Here is a 15,512-nt window from a genome sequence, read left to right on the forward strand (position 1 = left end):
GTTTTTTATTTTTAGGAATTCGTAGGTTTTTTCATTTTTAGGAATTTGTAATCTTTTTATTTTTTTATTTTTAGGAATTTGTAATGTTTTTTTTTATAGGAATTTGTAATGGTTTTTATTTTTTTATTTGTAGGACTTGTAATATTTTTTTTATTAATAAAATTTTAATTTTTAGGAATTTAAATATTATATATAAGTTATTAAATATATAAAGTTTAATATAAAAAAAATAAAGGTGTGACGATGACGGACCGTCATGGATGTTAGAAATTTAGTGATGGATTAGTGATGAGAAGGAGGTGCTGATGTGACGCTGATGTGGCAGTCAGTAATCTCACGACGAACCGCCATGATTAAAACTGCTCCTGAAGTATGAGTATTTGTTTTCCCTGTTTAGATATTTTTGTTAATTTAAACGCTCCCAAAATATATCCACCAAATCATTGGCGCCTTCTCTATCGTTTCTCCCGAAAAAAAAAAATCACCCAGTCAACTATGAACCCTAGAACTACCATCAAGCTTTCTCACTTCCTTAATTCCGGGTACTACTTTTCATCATTTCTTGTTTAATCGTGCTTTTAAAATGCTATTTTTTTTTCTTTTTTCATAAAGGTTTATTTATATATATAATACATATACTTTTTTTGAGTCATGGTGTATGTATATTACTTGTTTAGATAAAGTTATTAATTTTCTTACATGGTTTGTAACTGCAGGTATGTGTATTTTATTATTCGTAGAATATTAGTATTAATTATCTTGGACAACAGGGTTTTCTAAATTGTTAAACCTAGAAGTTATATGTACGGTGAAGGTAATTTGTATTTAGTAAAGGAAGTGCTCACTATCGAAAATTAAAAAAAAAAAAAAAAAAATTAAAACAATTTTTTCACTGTGATTGTGATAAGCAGTTAGTGATCATTGATTCATTATTATGTAACAGATGACATTGGACCAAAATCATAGATCATGAGCCTTTAATTTTTGTTGGATTTAAAAATTGTGACACATAATATGAAATGCAAATTATAACAACTTATGAGATGTTTATCGTCAATCATCACCGAAATTCAATTCAAATATACATTATTTTGTGGTTGTCTAATATAATCGTGTATTGAGACGTTTGTGTTTTTGGTATAAATAATACTGTTATCTCATGACTGAAATTCGAAGCTTTGTGTTCCGGGTCAAGAACTCAACGCAGTCCATCACGTATATGTTTTTGAATTCTCGACTTACATATTCTTTTTAGTTATCTTATCGAATATACCAACTTTCATTTAACCATTCACTTCATTTTAAAAATCATCTTAACGGCATGCTGCAATTTGAACATATTACCAAAGTCCCGAAATACCTTTTATGTTCTCGTTGGTACAGGAACAAGTTGTTCAAGAGTAGGTTTATTGGAGAAAATGCCGGTTTTAATTTAATGCCATCTGCTGGCATATCTACTGCTAGACAAAGTTATGGCGCCGATGGTATTTATTTTAATCAACAATTGTGTTATTTTTTCTAATGCATAGTTTTTAATAGTCTTTAATGAAATGAATGACTGTTGCATATTCTTTTGAGCTTTCAGGAAAAACGTCTGGCCGTATATTTGCAGATTATCAAATCTTTAAGGGCAAAGCTGCACTTTCCGCTGCCCCTGTTCTTCCTACTTTTAGCAAACTGGATGTACGATCTTTTTTATTACAGTATTATTTTATTATACTGTTTATAAAAATAAAAATATAAAAATGCTAGCATCAGCTTTGGGAAAATAATATGTATATTTGTTCTGCATGGTTTGTCTATAAGATTATATTAGCTTAACTGGAGGAGGCAAAATAGGTGGGTCTAGTAACGTGTTATATTGTAACCTTTATATATAGGCCAAAATGGTTCAGATAGTTTTCATTGACTTGAATAACATTTTTTTTCCAAAAATAGTAAGATTTTAAAAAATGATTAGTATTTCAAATATGACTCTAATTTTTTTTATATTAGTTTATTAGTAACAAAACATTAATAATACAACTCAAGAAGTTTTACACCCTAAAAATACATTTCGGGAGACCTTTTTGTAAACATAATTCGAATTGACCCATTCATAGTGGTTGGAATTTTCATCTCTAGTTTGAACCAAATAATAGGGATGCCTCTCACTAAAAGGTATAAACAACTTTGCTTACCAACGAGCTTATAGCTCAGTGGTACCCGATGCCTTTGATCCCTGGGCCCACAGTGGGGGAAGCTTTGATCCGAAGAAAGGCGCAAGTTCGATTCTCAGTCTGGGCGCCCCGCATGGAATTATTTCTCCCTCCGGGGGGAAATTTGTGAAGTGTTTCGGGGGTCTAGCTAGCTGGGGTAAAAATCGCCTTGCCGTCACTGTGGTACCTGGGAGGAGGTACTTTGCCGGCACAGGTCTCTTTCGGGGTGGGATTGGTGGGTGCTACGGCACACAGGGTTAGCGTGTCCCTGCCAACTTACACGTTTTGATCCGAACTTTGCTTGGCTATCAAATTAATGATCATCTCTTAAATAATAATAATAATGAAATTAATGTTTCACACATAATTATATTTGATGATCAAATAGATCCCTATTTATAGAAAATGCTGAAAACTTGTTTGTTACATAGTCTGGTTATACAAAAGTAGAACGACGTGGCTCCATTATGTTGACTTTCCGGCCTGCTATCGGTGAACGCAAATACGATTCAGAAAAGAAACAGGTAACATTTATACACCTGATTTTTTAGGTTTGCTACCAGCCATAATTTTGTTATTCTTTTTGTTAATGTAACTTTGTTACGAAGTTAACTAATAGAAAATACTTATAAGACTAATATGCATCTATGCTTTATTAAGTAATACATATACACAGCGACGGAGCTTTAACACTAACAATGAGGGGGCCAAAAAAATCCAATCAAAACATGTAGTTTCAATATGAATAAAGAGATACATTCGATTTGTTTAACTAATTATTTTAGGTTACTTATATATCCCTAAACTGCTAAATTTTGAATGAAATATGCAGGTAGTGTTTAACAAAATAATATATAATGTATATAGTAGTATATACAAATAATACAAAGGTTAAGAATTGATGAAATAATATTAAATTCAATGAATAAACTGTATGCTAGACGTTCAAACTTCAGTTTGGTGGGGTCAAGATTTGAGCTTAACAAAATTAGTCCTTAAAATCGTAGAAATTGCTAGTAACGACAAAGCTTTTTGGGGGGACCATGGCACCCTCCTGCCCTTATTATCCTCCGTCACTGCATATACATATTTTTTGCATACCAGTTTCTTGTCACCTAACCCATTATTCGATGCATGCGTGTGTAGTTGTTTGCATTATCAGTGACAGAAATTGGGTCCTTCATAAGTTTGGGTCCAGGAGATTCTTGTGAGTTCTTCCATGACCCTTCAATGTTGTCAAGGTAGTTATACTTATTTTTCAACAAATTTATGCTGTATTATGTATTACATATTTTTTTCACAAGTTTGGGTACAGGGATGCAGGTCAAGTGAGGAAAAACTTGTCGGTTAAGCCACACGCAGATGGTTATTTCATCTCATTAAGTAAGTTAGCTATCCTTTCTCAGTCTCATTCTTTGGTCAAACAGTTTAGTATTTGGCGAAATAACATATTTAACTTATCATCATATCATATTGTTACTAATAATTAAGTTATTAGTGCTAATTCATTATAAAGTAAAACATTATCACTTTGTCATCGTTAATTGCTGTTTTCACAAGCGTCTAATATATGTTGGAGAAAATCACGAGTGCATTTTTTTTTAAATCTTTTTGCAGGCGTGACTAACAATATCTTAAAAACCAATGAGCGATTTACAGTTCCAGTAACTACAGCAGAGTTTGCAGTTATGCGAGCAGCTTTCAGTGTATGTCATCTAGAAAAACCCTGACCACATATAAACTTCAATTCCACATAAACCTTAGATTTTGTCAAATGCAGTTAAATATAAACTCCATTAAATAGTTAATTTTGAAATGCAGTTTGCTTTGCCTCACATCATGGGATGGGCCCATAGCACCAACCCGCCCTCGGATAGTGTCGGACGAGATTCTCTCAAGGTGCACCCACAACTAGCAGCTGCTTCCGAGTGGGATAGATGAAGCTTTAATGCGGTTATTAAAATCTGGTTGCAGAAGTTATAATGATTAGTACGGTTCTTTTGGGCTTGTAGTCTAGAGATGGTTAAGAATGTGATTTTGGTTGTGGGGCTCAACGTCTGAATGACCTACATTTTGTCGGCTTGTTATGTACCAACTGTTTTGGATGTTTGGTATCTATATTGGTAATGAACCTGTTTCTTGCCATATTATGTAGTAGTTGTTTGGTTGATGCGTATCGGTCAATATCGGAATTTCATGCAATTGATTTCACAGAAGGCCAAGTTTACAGGTCGAGATTCTCTCAAGGTGCACCTAGCAGCTGCTTCCGAGTGGGATAGATGAAGCTTTAATGCGGTTATTAAAATCTGGTTGCAGAAGTTATAATGATTAGTACGGTTCTTTTGGGCTTGTAGTCTAGAGATGGTTAAGAATGTGATTTTGGTTGTGGGGCTCAACGTCTGAATGACCTACATTTTGTCGGCTTGTTATGTACCAACTGTTTTGGATGTTTGGTATCTATATTGGTAATGAACCTGTTTCTTGCCATATTATGTAGTAGTTGTTTGGTTGATGCGTATCGGTCAATATCGGAATTTCATGCAATTGATTTCACAGAAGGCCAAGTTTACAGGTCAAACCATCAAAAAAATACTCGGTAAAAAACTGTGGGTGGTGATATTTTCACACTGGTTTTTTGATAAGTTCGCTGTTGTCATGCATCAAGTACTTACACAGTACTAAGTATTTAATGAATGACGATTATGGATTTATCAAAAATGTGTGAAAATATCAATTCAAACAACATAGACATATGCACTACAAAATATCAAAAATGTGTGAAAATATCAATTCAACCAGATTGATTATGCTCATGAATGATCTGCTACCATAACCAAAATATCACTACAAAATGCACCCAATTATGATTTTTGTCAAAATGGGTTTGTGCATTGAGTAATAAAATTTCCATTTTCCAACGAAAATCTACCTTTGGATAAAATACTCATGTTACAAAAAGAAATACACATGTGGGTCATATATGTTACAACCAGAGACTTTCAACAAGAAATTTAACCATGGGTCAAAAATACACTTTCCAACAGCTTTACAGCAAATAAATGTCTATGTTACACACGAAGCCTTCATTACGGGTTCGATGTCACTTGGTTTTATAACATAGATATCAACAGACGAAAAAACCTCAATTGCAGGTATGTATGGTGATCAAAACAAATTTAATTTGAGGTTGATGAGTTAACTTTGATCATCACGAGTTCCGTATTTGCAGTTAATACCTTCCCCTTCTATAAGCCTCTCTACAGCGTCTGAAGGAAGGCCAATCAATTGAAGTGTTTTCTCCCACACTTTCAAAGAAGTTTCGACGTTATGGGCTTCTTCCGATGGGTTCGTCGGACGACAATCTTGCGAAATGAAAGCGGATACAGGCCATTCGTCAGCTTTCAACAATTCACAGTACTCGGGAATTTGAGGATCAGTAGCTGCAAAAAGAGAGCTTCGAGAACCTGTAGTTGAAGACACGATAAGCTAAGTGGAATGAAATGGATATTGATCAGGAATATTAACCAAATACTTGTATGTGTATGTGGCAAGATGAGTGGGTCGGGTATTAGTTTAAGAAAACCTCAGGCTTTGAGCACATATTGTACAAATATTCTTATACATAACTAGTTTATTAATATAAATAAACACATGATTTATATCTTCTTTTTGTCCTTGAAATGTGTATATGTGCTATTTCTCTTTCATGTATATCTACAGATAGTGTCATCAATATTATGACTCAAACAATAGACACTAGCATGTATCCAAGGTTGCAAATCTTGCTACTCGGGAAGAACTCGGTCGGGACATATCAGGGAGTACTCGGCAACTTGGGGAGTACTCGGATGTTGACCGGATGTTGACCATGTTTGACTTTGACCGTTTTCCGAGTAATCCCGAGTTTTGGCCGAGTTTTAATCGATTTTCCATATAATCCCGATTTTTTGCCAACTTTGATTAGTCAGCTCAGAACTCTGCAAAAAACGAGTACTCGGCGAGTAACTCCCGTTTCTGCAACCTTGCATGTATCTAAGCTTATGAAATTTACACATGTTGATTTCTTGTTGTGCACGTGCGTGTGTGTGAGAGAGATGGATTAGGATACGAGTTGTTAACAATTACTCGCCTTCTTCAGCATTGAAGATAAAATAAGGAATTAGGCGATAACCGGCCTGAACTATTTTGGGAAGATCTCTTGCCTGCAAATTGGTACATGTAAAAAACAATCCTGACACAAGTTCCATTTTACCCAAAAAGAATTAACTTCGTAATTTATTGAAATTCAACGATATGTAAATTTTCTGTCTTTTCTCATTAAAATGTTAATGCTATTTGTTTGATCGCCAAAATGATTTCGTAGCATCAATTGAAAATAATCATACCTAATTGATTGTTTATCAGGGATTAGGTAATCATACTAACTCAGTTTTCAAAATAAGGGCATGCTTGGTAAGTTTGAAGGAATGATAATGACAATAGCAATGATAATGGAATGGGAATACTAAGGAATGATATGGGTATTATCATTCCATTAATATTGCTTGGTAAACTCTAAAATATTCACATGATAATAAAACCAAAAAATTGAACTGCAAATATTTGATGAGGATTAATTCATAATATCTAAAGTGGATAAGTTGCTAAAAAATTTAAAGTACTTAAACGTATTATCTCAAAATTTGTAGAAACTAGTTGAAAATAAATTCTAATCAAAATCGATAAATTGTAAAAAAAAACATATTTTACTGTAGAGTTATCGTGTATTTTTTTGCTCTATTTCTTCCTATTTTTATTTTTTGAACGACATTTCTATTACTCTCTTTTTAATGTAACAATCCCCAAAGAACCACATTATGAGTAGTACTTGATGTATATTGATATATATGAATTAATGAATTAATAATTGAATAAAGAATAGCATTTGAGATTTTTTTATGAAAGCAAAAGAAACAATATACTCCGTATAAGCATGAAGTTGGTTGTGACGGTTACTGTGAACAAGTAGTTATCCCATTACCTTATATTCATTACCCCCAATTTATAGGGTAATGCTTCATTGCCCACTAATTAGTATTGATTCCTTTTCCTTATGAAATACCAAGCATAATTAATGATAATCATTATCATTCCTTACCTCCTAATACTCCCAACCAAGCACACCCTAAAAGTATAATGTTAGTTGAGAGAACTTACCACATTAGTTTGAACTATTCCTGGAGATACACATATTACACTTACGCCAGCTTCAGCAGGTAACTTTTTGTGGAGGACACTGCTAAACATGACCTGTAAATTAAGTGCAACTGAGAGCTAGCAATCCAAACCCATTAATACGTCGATTCGGGTTATGATCGATACAAAACGGGTTAAATGATATTTTTAGTTAAAAGGCCAAATGGATTAAGGGTTATCCAAAGTGTATTATTAACTATTTAAGCCTCCTAAAACATTTTTATTTTTGCAAGTTAGATTAAAATTGTAGGACATAGTTTTTTTAATCATATTGAAGGCGTTAACTATAGCTAAAATAATAGTAACAAATGTTTGTGGTCAACCCACCCGTATTGAACACAGACCTTTTCCACCCAAACCCGATCTGTTCTGCAAACTGCCTTATTCAACCAGAACCGATTTTGATACATTACCCAGCTTGCCTGACCCACTTGGTTTTCCACGCATGTGCAGGATACATAACTACACATGTTTAGAAAGAGAAAGTTACAGTAAGGTTTTAAGATTATTTCTCTTTAGGTTTTGTGTCATCAGATACATTGTAAAGATTAATTGGAGATAGTTAAATACTTAATAGCAAACAAGTGACATGCATCATGTAATCTTTGATGTATTGTAATGAATAGCAGGATTGCAAAGAATAACATAAGTGTAGTACTAAATTGTGGAATTTGTTTCCTAATTTTGTTACCAGTGTATAGAAGTAGAAACACACCTGTGCTAATTTGCTGCTTGAGTAACCCACTAAACTAGTGAACTTTCTTTTTCCTGAAACAACATTCATATCTTCTGTGTCCACAAAACCAACTTGATGCATCTACACACACAAAATATGCATTTTATGATTGTAACAGTGTACCAAATGCCGAAACGAGGAAGAAATTAGCATTTAACAGACATAAAATGCACAAGAAAGAGGAGAAAATAAAAAGTTCACAAAATTATATGTAAATTGAGTTACAAAATAATCTTTGATGTTTATGAATGTTAGTTTCACAAAAGTTCCAAAAGCATAGAATAAAAACTTCAATTTTCACTTACGTGGGTCTATTATATATAAAAGTTCCAATTCACACAACTTAGGTCACACAATTTCATTATTACATTAGGAAATCAAGTCTAGGTGAAACCCTTTCATATCATTACATCTTGGTTAACAATCTTATTAGCTATTTTAGAAGACTTGCTTGCTAGAATAGAAGTCCATTTTAGTTTTCCGTTTTAGAGTATAAAAACATACAAAATATTTCATAACCAAGTATTAACAAAAGTTGAAGCACAAACCGGACACCCTATACTCAACAACCCGGTCTTGCCTAAGCTATACTATCATACGATTGATACACTTGCCAATATGGTGTGTTAGCTAGCATCTAGGTTAAACCAAAACTATTTTAAGCTTGGTGTGCAGTTGCATGTGCATCACTTATAAGCATTCAATATAAGTTGCATAATGGACATCATATATGCATTAGAAGCTTGTAAATAAATATAACAATGAATTTAAAGAGAGACGTGCATAAGGATGGATCAGACTTACAATCGAGTTGACATTTACAATTCGACTAGGAGAACCTCTTAAAAGAGATGGCAGGAGCAGCATGGAAAGTAGTGCTGGTGCAAGATGATTCACTTGCATGTGCTCTTCATATCCATCTTTTGAAAACTTTTGTGGTTCTACATATAGGAAAATGAAAATGTACTATTTTAGCCAGCACATTTGAATTAAAAAAACTCACCTTGCCCGGGTAAACAGATAAAACCTTTTCCGTTTACCCCATTTACTTTTATCAAATAATAAAGGATTTGGAAATGATCATGTTTAAGAAGAATCAAAACTGATTTGTGAACTTTTGTATAGGTTGATTATACAATGCAAACTTGATTATACTGTTCTCATAGTTTACAAATGAGGTTATGGAAAAATGATTGTTGACTCAAATAACTTCAAGTTTTTAATTTATAAAGCCAATTAAACATAACTCATCTATTCATTTGGTTTTAATATTTTATCTACATTCCCTAGTTTTAATTTATTATATCATATAAAGTGTTAGCAAGTTAGATAAAGAATCATTATCAGATCAATATGCGATTAAAGATCAAGAAACACACACTACATCACTAACCTCCTATAGAAAATATCCCTGCGTTGTTTATCAGCACATGTAAAGGCCCCGAGCGTGCATTCCATGCCTCTGAAAATCTTACAACAGATTCCAATGAAAGAAGATCCAGTTCCATCACCTTAATTGACACAAATGAAATACTTCATAAAAAAATCCAATTTAAGTGTTTTAAAAAAGCCTCCTGCAAGTTTACTATATACCTCCATATTGAGAGGAAGGCCCCTTCCGGACCATTCATCCTGCCATTTCCGGATTTGCTCATGGGCTGCTTTGGTATTTCTAACTGCCATAACAACATGTGCCCCAGCTTCGGCCAACTGTCTGCTTAAATTTAACGAACAAGCAAATCAAGTTTAATTAAACAAATCCAAAATGTGACTTTTCGTAAGGATGATCGAATAGCAGCTTATGAAATTCACATGGTTGTTATTAGTAAACTGAAATATTAATTTTAAAACAACGCACAGTGATGCAACAACTTAGATTATTGAGGCAACAACCTTATTAAATAAGTGTTCTGCAGGCAAAATCAGGTTTTAGAGTTACAATTATGTTACTCAGTTCTTCTTAGTGGCCTACTTATCAATTTTGAATTCATAAAATTTCACATATCTTACAAGAATGATAACTAATATCGCAAGTGTCGCTGAAAAACGTTTAACAAATCGCTAAATCCTAACTCAACTAATAATGCTTAAAACGACTCTAGTAAACATTTTTTATTTAAGTTACACTGTGCATTTAAATTTACTTCACTGTAATCTGTATAATATCAATATCAATCAATAAACCTAAGATATCTGTGTTTATATAATTAATATAGATGCACGAACTCTAAACATCTCTTTATAACCTAAATCGAATAATAATCCTAAAATATCCGATGTTGTGATGACCTGGCAGAATATGATTAACTTATAAATCGAAGAATGATGATATAATTATTATTAACGGGAGTATTACCGTAAATATATGCGCAAATCCTATATCTCGTTTTAAATATATACATTTCGCATCTATAAAATATATTACAAATTCTATATTCTGTATTACTAAAACCTGCAGATGACTAAAAAAGCTATATAAATTGGGAGGAAAAAAGCGTAAATATCGGAAGATGACCTGGCAGTTTCACGGCCAATACCACTAGTGGATCCGGTAATGATGCAAGTGAGATCGTTGAGCGGAGGTAACGGCATCGGATTTTGTAAATGTGACGCCATAATTCGTTGAAATAACATTTCGTAAGCTAAATAAAACCAGCCTCTTAGCCATTCCATCCATCCTAATCCTCGTTTATTCAATTTCGAACTCGTTGTTTCTGTATCTTCTTTATTGTTGATGTTGTTAGATTCTGATGATGAAGATGAAGATGAAGATGAAGATGAAGATGAAGGCATTATGATTCGATGAAATCGTGAGGATTGTGGATCTATCTATTGTGCTAGTATATTAGTGTAGTTTTAAGTCAAAGTGAAGTGAATATTAGGTTTTATTATACGTTTCTTCTCGAAGATCATTTCGATTTCAATTTATTTAATTTGCTTTTTTTTTTAAACCTTTGATTTAAGGGGTACATTCGAATTAAAAAGATTTCTCATTTGGTCGGAAGTCTAACGTGTAAATATTTTTTTATATATAAACATTTAATACTTAATGAGTTAATGGGGTAATCTAGACACGTTGACCACAAGATTTCTATGGTTAAAAAACACTATAAAAGTTCATATTACCGTAAGCTCCGAATATCAAAGCTTAACGTTTAAATTTAGTACCTCGTGTCAACAAATATAAGTAGTCACTCATGATCACGAATACTAGTAATGATCAAAACTAATATGCACCCGTTATGATCAATCGTCATAGTTAGCGCGACTAATTCGGGTGAAGTTTGTCAAACTCAAATAGATACATACGTATTCGCGTTTAAGTCCATAATTAACTGTATCAGAATAGGTGCTTTAAATGGACCATACAATATAAGAGATACGCAATAAATAAGTTGGTATTTGTATAGTATGTAAAACATAAAAACACATGCATTTTCAACTCAAAAATGTACAAAACTCACCTTAAAAGCGCAAGAAGTTGTTTATTAATAAACAAGCAAACGTGTAAGTGTGTGACCGACTACTCAACCTAGAGTGATAAGTGGCAGTTTCGGTTGATTGGAACAATTGGCTATTACAGCCTGTAATTAATTAATTAATTAACGTTTTGTTGTTTTCTTTGCCCTCTAACGTCTTACTAGAGGTGCCTTAATAATATGCATTTTCCGTTCAAAAAAAAAAGAAAAAAAAAAGTAACAGTTTAGGTACAACAAGTTTTGGAGTTAACCGCGCTTTGCTGCTGTGAAAGTTCAGTTGACCATATAAGAACTCGCTAATTTTTATAAAGAAAAAAAAATCTAAAAAAGGCTCCCATTACTCGAACCTACAACCATTCAATACCCATGCGAGGCACCTAATGATTCATATGTTTTTGTGTTTTATATACAACATTATTCATCCATAACTTAAATAAATCGGATATTAAGTTTCTAAAACAAAGGTCGTCAACCACTCCTCCAACTTTGCTTTTGTTTTATAGTTATCACATTTATTTTTTATGGGTTAAACAAATCGGGGTTTTATTTTTATAAAAAAAGGGTTGCCGGGTTCAAACCCGCAACCATTTGTTTAATAAACATTCCATGACCACTCCTCTAACATTGTTTCTATTTTATAGTTACCACATTTTATTATTTATCGGTTTAACAAATTGGGTTTAAAAATAAATTGCAATTTTAGTGTTTATGTTCTCTTATTAAATATATATAGAAATTTTTGATATCCCTTTGCCCTCATTTTACTATTGATTTAACATTAGTATATATATATATATATATATATATATATATATATATATATATATATATATATATATATATATATATATATATATATATATATATATAATTGTTGAAAATTAAAATAGGTAGTTTGTAAAACAGATTATTTATTTTTAGATTTTGTTAGGTTCATTGATTATAAAATATTTTAATTAAAAACATATAGTTATGTACAACGAAAGTTTTTCCATCGGCAACAAATCGTGGTTGATCACATTCTTGCTTATCTGATCTTAAATTTTTACTTTATATTGTTTTAATACATATAAATCCATTAAGGGTAGTAATATTTAATAGTATCTAGCAAAATGTTGTACCAAGTATTTACTATATAAGTATATATTATTAGGTTTTTTAATGCGTTAACAACAGTCTTAAGAATTATCGTGAAGAAACGAACTCAAGAATGAACAACGGGTAGAATTATTGAATGAATACGAGCTATACCTAACGCCTGAAGCATAAAAGAAGCATTTAATACAGGATTCAGAAACCACCCGCCACCCACCCTAATTCATGACGAGCCAACTAATTAACTTCCTTGCAAAAATTCCCACGGTCAAAAATCACGGATATCAAGATCAAAATTCGAATTGATTCTTGGTATATGCTATTAGGTTTTTAGATTTTTAACGACAATTTTAATGATTATCGCTAACACGCATTGAATCATGTGATTCATATGGTCGCAAGTCTTTATTGTATTTCATAATGCAATGCATGACAACGTGTTACAACTTACAAGAAGTAATAATCTTTCATTTTGTTTAAAGTCAATATATAATATACAATGCTTAGCATACATTGTTGATCCCTCTCTCTTTCTCTATTTTGCTTTTTTTAGCAATTGAGTAAACAAATACAACAATGTCTATAGAAAGACATAAAATGAGAAACTATACATAACATAGTTTTTAAATTCTTTTGATCGATTCGATATCGTGTATATGAATGTAAATTCTTTTGTGTAATGTAAACTAATTGTTATGAAGATATATAGCACAACACCACTGTTAACCATCCTAAATGTTATCGTTATCGTCTTGATGATCAATCTTTATCGACCGACAAGAAATCTATGAACGGTAATGTAGTTTCACTTCCTTCTCGTCGGTCACTTGCGTCTTGCTCTACTTCGACCACCTCGCCTTTTCTTAGTTGGTCAATTACTTCACTTCCGTTCGAGTCTGCATTTACAGGGAGAAAGTTGTAAAACTCCACGCATCGATCTCTTTTATCTGTACTCAACAAAAGTAACAAGCGAAAGTATGTTAATATAGAATCAACATTGTGCATGCATTTGGAAATAGATCGTACATTTCAAAACAAGTTGCATTTTTTTTTTTTTTTTTTACAATTTATTTGCAAAATCATGAATGCCTTATTGTCTAGTGAATACGCGAACCTGTTGAAAAACAGTTGTTCATTCTCAAAAAATAACTACTGAATATTATTAAATTCTCTGTTAATTAACCCTTATTTACTACTATCAGACATTTAACTTTTAAATAAATCCGAACTTATATATAAGGGCAAAACTATAATCTACTAAACATATCTTAAATATATTACTCTAGTAGAGAGACAATATTTTTGTGAAACTTATCTAGCTTGTTTCTCTTTTAGATATATAGAAGTAATTAACATTAATGTTTTGCTATGTAATTCAAAAGAAAAATTAACACCATTTTATATAATATAGTAAAATTTTTAATAGAGTAGTCAAAACTGTTCCATCTAGCTTGAGCTAATACCTTCACCAATATTCTTGAATTGATAAACCAAATTCTTGGTAAGTTGTATTTGTGAAGCTAAATTTCTTGAAAGCTCAAAAGGGAAATTATTGTATTGATATCTCTCCAAAATTGCTTGATCAAGAGGAGTGATTCTCCTATGCATCTTTGTTGATCTTTCTCGAATCCTTCGAGCCATGATCACATGCCAATGGTTTTTCACCGCGTTATCAGTCCGACCAGGAAAAAGCTTTGCAATGTTAGCCCACCGGTTTCCAAATTCACGATGATACGCTAGAAGTCGCTCCTCTTCTTCCTCAGTGAACGGACTCCGGTTGATCTTTGGATCTAGTTGATTAAACCATCTTAACCTACAACTTTTGCCTGTTCAAAACAATTTACTTAATATCCATTGCCAAAAATCAATTAATTCAATCCAAACATACAATAAACCATAGTCCATAATACAATAATCCAAACAAATAAAGAATCTAGCTACATCTTTCATACAATACAATTAGCCAACTGTATATGTCCTAAACGAGATTAATTTCTCAATTTATAGAGAGACCTTAAAAGCCGTAGTTGGTTATTATTAGTGTTTTTTTTAATATATTTATATTTTCATTTTCATTCTAAACTCACACAAGGTTATTTACATCTTAGATAAACCGAAAACATAAACACATTTCCGTTTAGGGCTTGAGTCCTAATATCTCTATAAGAGGTCTTGGGCCGCCAATTCAAACTTCACTATCAGCATATTTTGGAGTGGCCGGGGAAAAATGGTCGGGATGACCAAGTTAGATCACGTAGAGCTGAGTAAAATACTCATATATTCCCCGAGTAGACTAAACAGTATATAAACACATTAAACTAATACCAAGCATTCTTGATATAGCTAGATTATCATATGATGAACAAATATAGACCTGATCTTCCTTGGAGCTTTTCGGCAATAGCGTTCCAATTATGGGGACCGTATTGTTGGACGAGTTGCCGGAGCTTCTGGTCCTCAGACGGCCTCCAATGACCACGGCTACACATCAAGGGTTGGATTATAGTCGTCTTCGATCAGAAGATGAATTGTTAATAGAAGTTTGTTTATGATGTGTAGGAATGAAGAAATTAAGAAATGATAGGTAACAAAAGGTGAGAGGGATATATAAGAAGTGTGATGAGATGTATATATATATGAATAATAGGAGTTGTTTTCTGTTAAGAATAGTGTACCAGAAACTGATGCAACGTCTAGACTAACTAAAACTAGTATATTTTTCTATGCATGTTGGTGCATCCATCTATCATACCATAACTTTAAATTATT

General features: G+C 32.5%; 3 protein-coding genes across 3 annotated transcripts; 1 reads left to right on the forward strand and 2 right to left on the reverse strand.

Moving 5' to 3' along the window:
* Nucleotides 1-424: 424 nt before the first annotated feature.
* Nucleotides 425-4,303, forward strand: LOC139866742 (single-stranded DNA-binding protein WHY2, mitochondrial). Its single transcript, XM_071855035.1, has 8 exons — nt 425-542; nt 1,384-1,484; nt 1,586-1,683; nt 2,630-2,722; nt 3,345-3,439; nt 3,514-3,581; nt 3,816-3,904; nt 4,020-4,303. The coding sequence occupies exons 1-8, from the start codon at nt 496-498 to the stop codon at nt 4,137-4,139; spliced, it is 711 nt and encodes a 236-aa protein (XP_071711136.1). The 5' UTR covers nt 425-495; the 3' UTR covers nt 4,140-4,303.
* Nucleotides 4,304-5,016: 713 nt separating this feature from the next.
* On the reverse strand, nt 5,017-10,940 carry LOC139866099 (dehydrogenase/reductase SDR family member FEY-like). Its single transcript, XM_071854232.1, has 8 exons — nt 10,685-10,940; nt 9,763-9,883; nt 9,563-9,680; nt 8,974-9,110; nt 8,149-8,250; nt 7,395-7,487; nt 6,328-6,400; nt 5,017-5,662 (listed from the first exon to the last, which is right to left on the reverse strand). The coding sequence occupies exons 1-8, from the start codon at nt 10,840-10,842 to the stop codon at nt 5,394-5,396; spliced, it is 1,071 nt and encodes a 356-aa protein (XP_071710333.1). The 5' UTR covers nt 10,843-10,940; the 3' UTR covers nt 5,017-5,393.
* Nucleotides 10,941-13,502: 2,562 nt separating this feature from the next.
* On the reverse strand, nt 13,503-15,232 carry LOC139866100 (transcription factor MYB52-like). The gene is made up of 3 exons (XM_071854234.1): nt 15,118-15,232; nt 14,207-14,569; nt 13,503-13,690 (listed from the first exon to the last, which is right to left on the reverse strand). Exons 1-3 carry the CDS (start codon nt 15,230-15,232, stop codon nt 13,503-13,505), a joined length of 666 nt encoding a protein of 221 aa, XP_071710335.1.
* Between the last annotated feature and the right edge of the window lie 280 nt (nt 15,233-15,512).

This window comes from Rutidosis leptorrhynchoides, chromosome 9 (assembly GCF_046630445.1).
Source record: "Rutidosis leptorrhynchoides isolate AG116_Rl617_1_P2 chromosome 9, CSIRO_AGI_Rlap_v1, whole genome shotgun sequence".
Classification (NCBI taxonomy): Eukaryota; Viridiplantae; Streptophyta; class Magnoliopsida; order Asterales; family Asteraceae; genus Rutidosis; species Rutidosis leptorrhynchoides.

Coding starts and splice junctions, on each gene's coding strand:
- LOC139866099 (XM_071854232.1), bottom strand. CDS start 10,842: ATGGAATGGCTAAGAGGCTGGTTTTATTTAGCTTACGAAATGTTATTT. Junction 9,681..9,762: donor GCCTTCCTCTCAATATGGAG/GTATATAGTAAA, acceptor GTGTCAATTAAG/GTGATGGAACTGGATCTTCT. Junction 6,401..7,394: donor GAATAGTTCAAACTAATGTG/GTAAGTTCTCTC, acceptor ACCAATTTGCAG/GCAAGAGATCTTCCCAAAAT.
- LOC139866742 (XM_071855035.1), top strand. CDS start 496: ATGAACCCTAGAACTACCATCAAGCTTTCTCACTTCCTTAATTCCGG. Junction 1,684..2,629: donor CTACTTTTAGCAAACTGGAT/GTACGATCTTTT, acceptor TTTGTTACATAG/TCTGGTTATACAAAAGTAGA. Junction 3,582..3,815: donor TGGTTATTTCATCTCATTAA/GTAAGTTAGCTA, acceptor ATCTTTTTGCAG/GCGTGACTAACAATATCTTA.
- LOC139866100 (XM_071854234.1), bottom strand. CDS start 15,232: ATGTGTAGCCGTGGTCATTGGAGGCCGTCTGAGGACCAGAAGCTCCGG. Junction 14,570..15,117: donor AAAGCTCCAAGGAAGATCAG/GTCTATATTTGT, acceptor TGTTTTGAACAG/GCAAAAGTTGTAGGTTAAGA. Junction 13,691..14,206: donor ATTCAAGAATATTGGTGAAG/GTATTAGCTCAA, acceptor TGTTGAGTACAG/ATAAAAGAGATCGATGCGTG.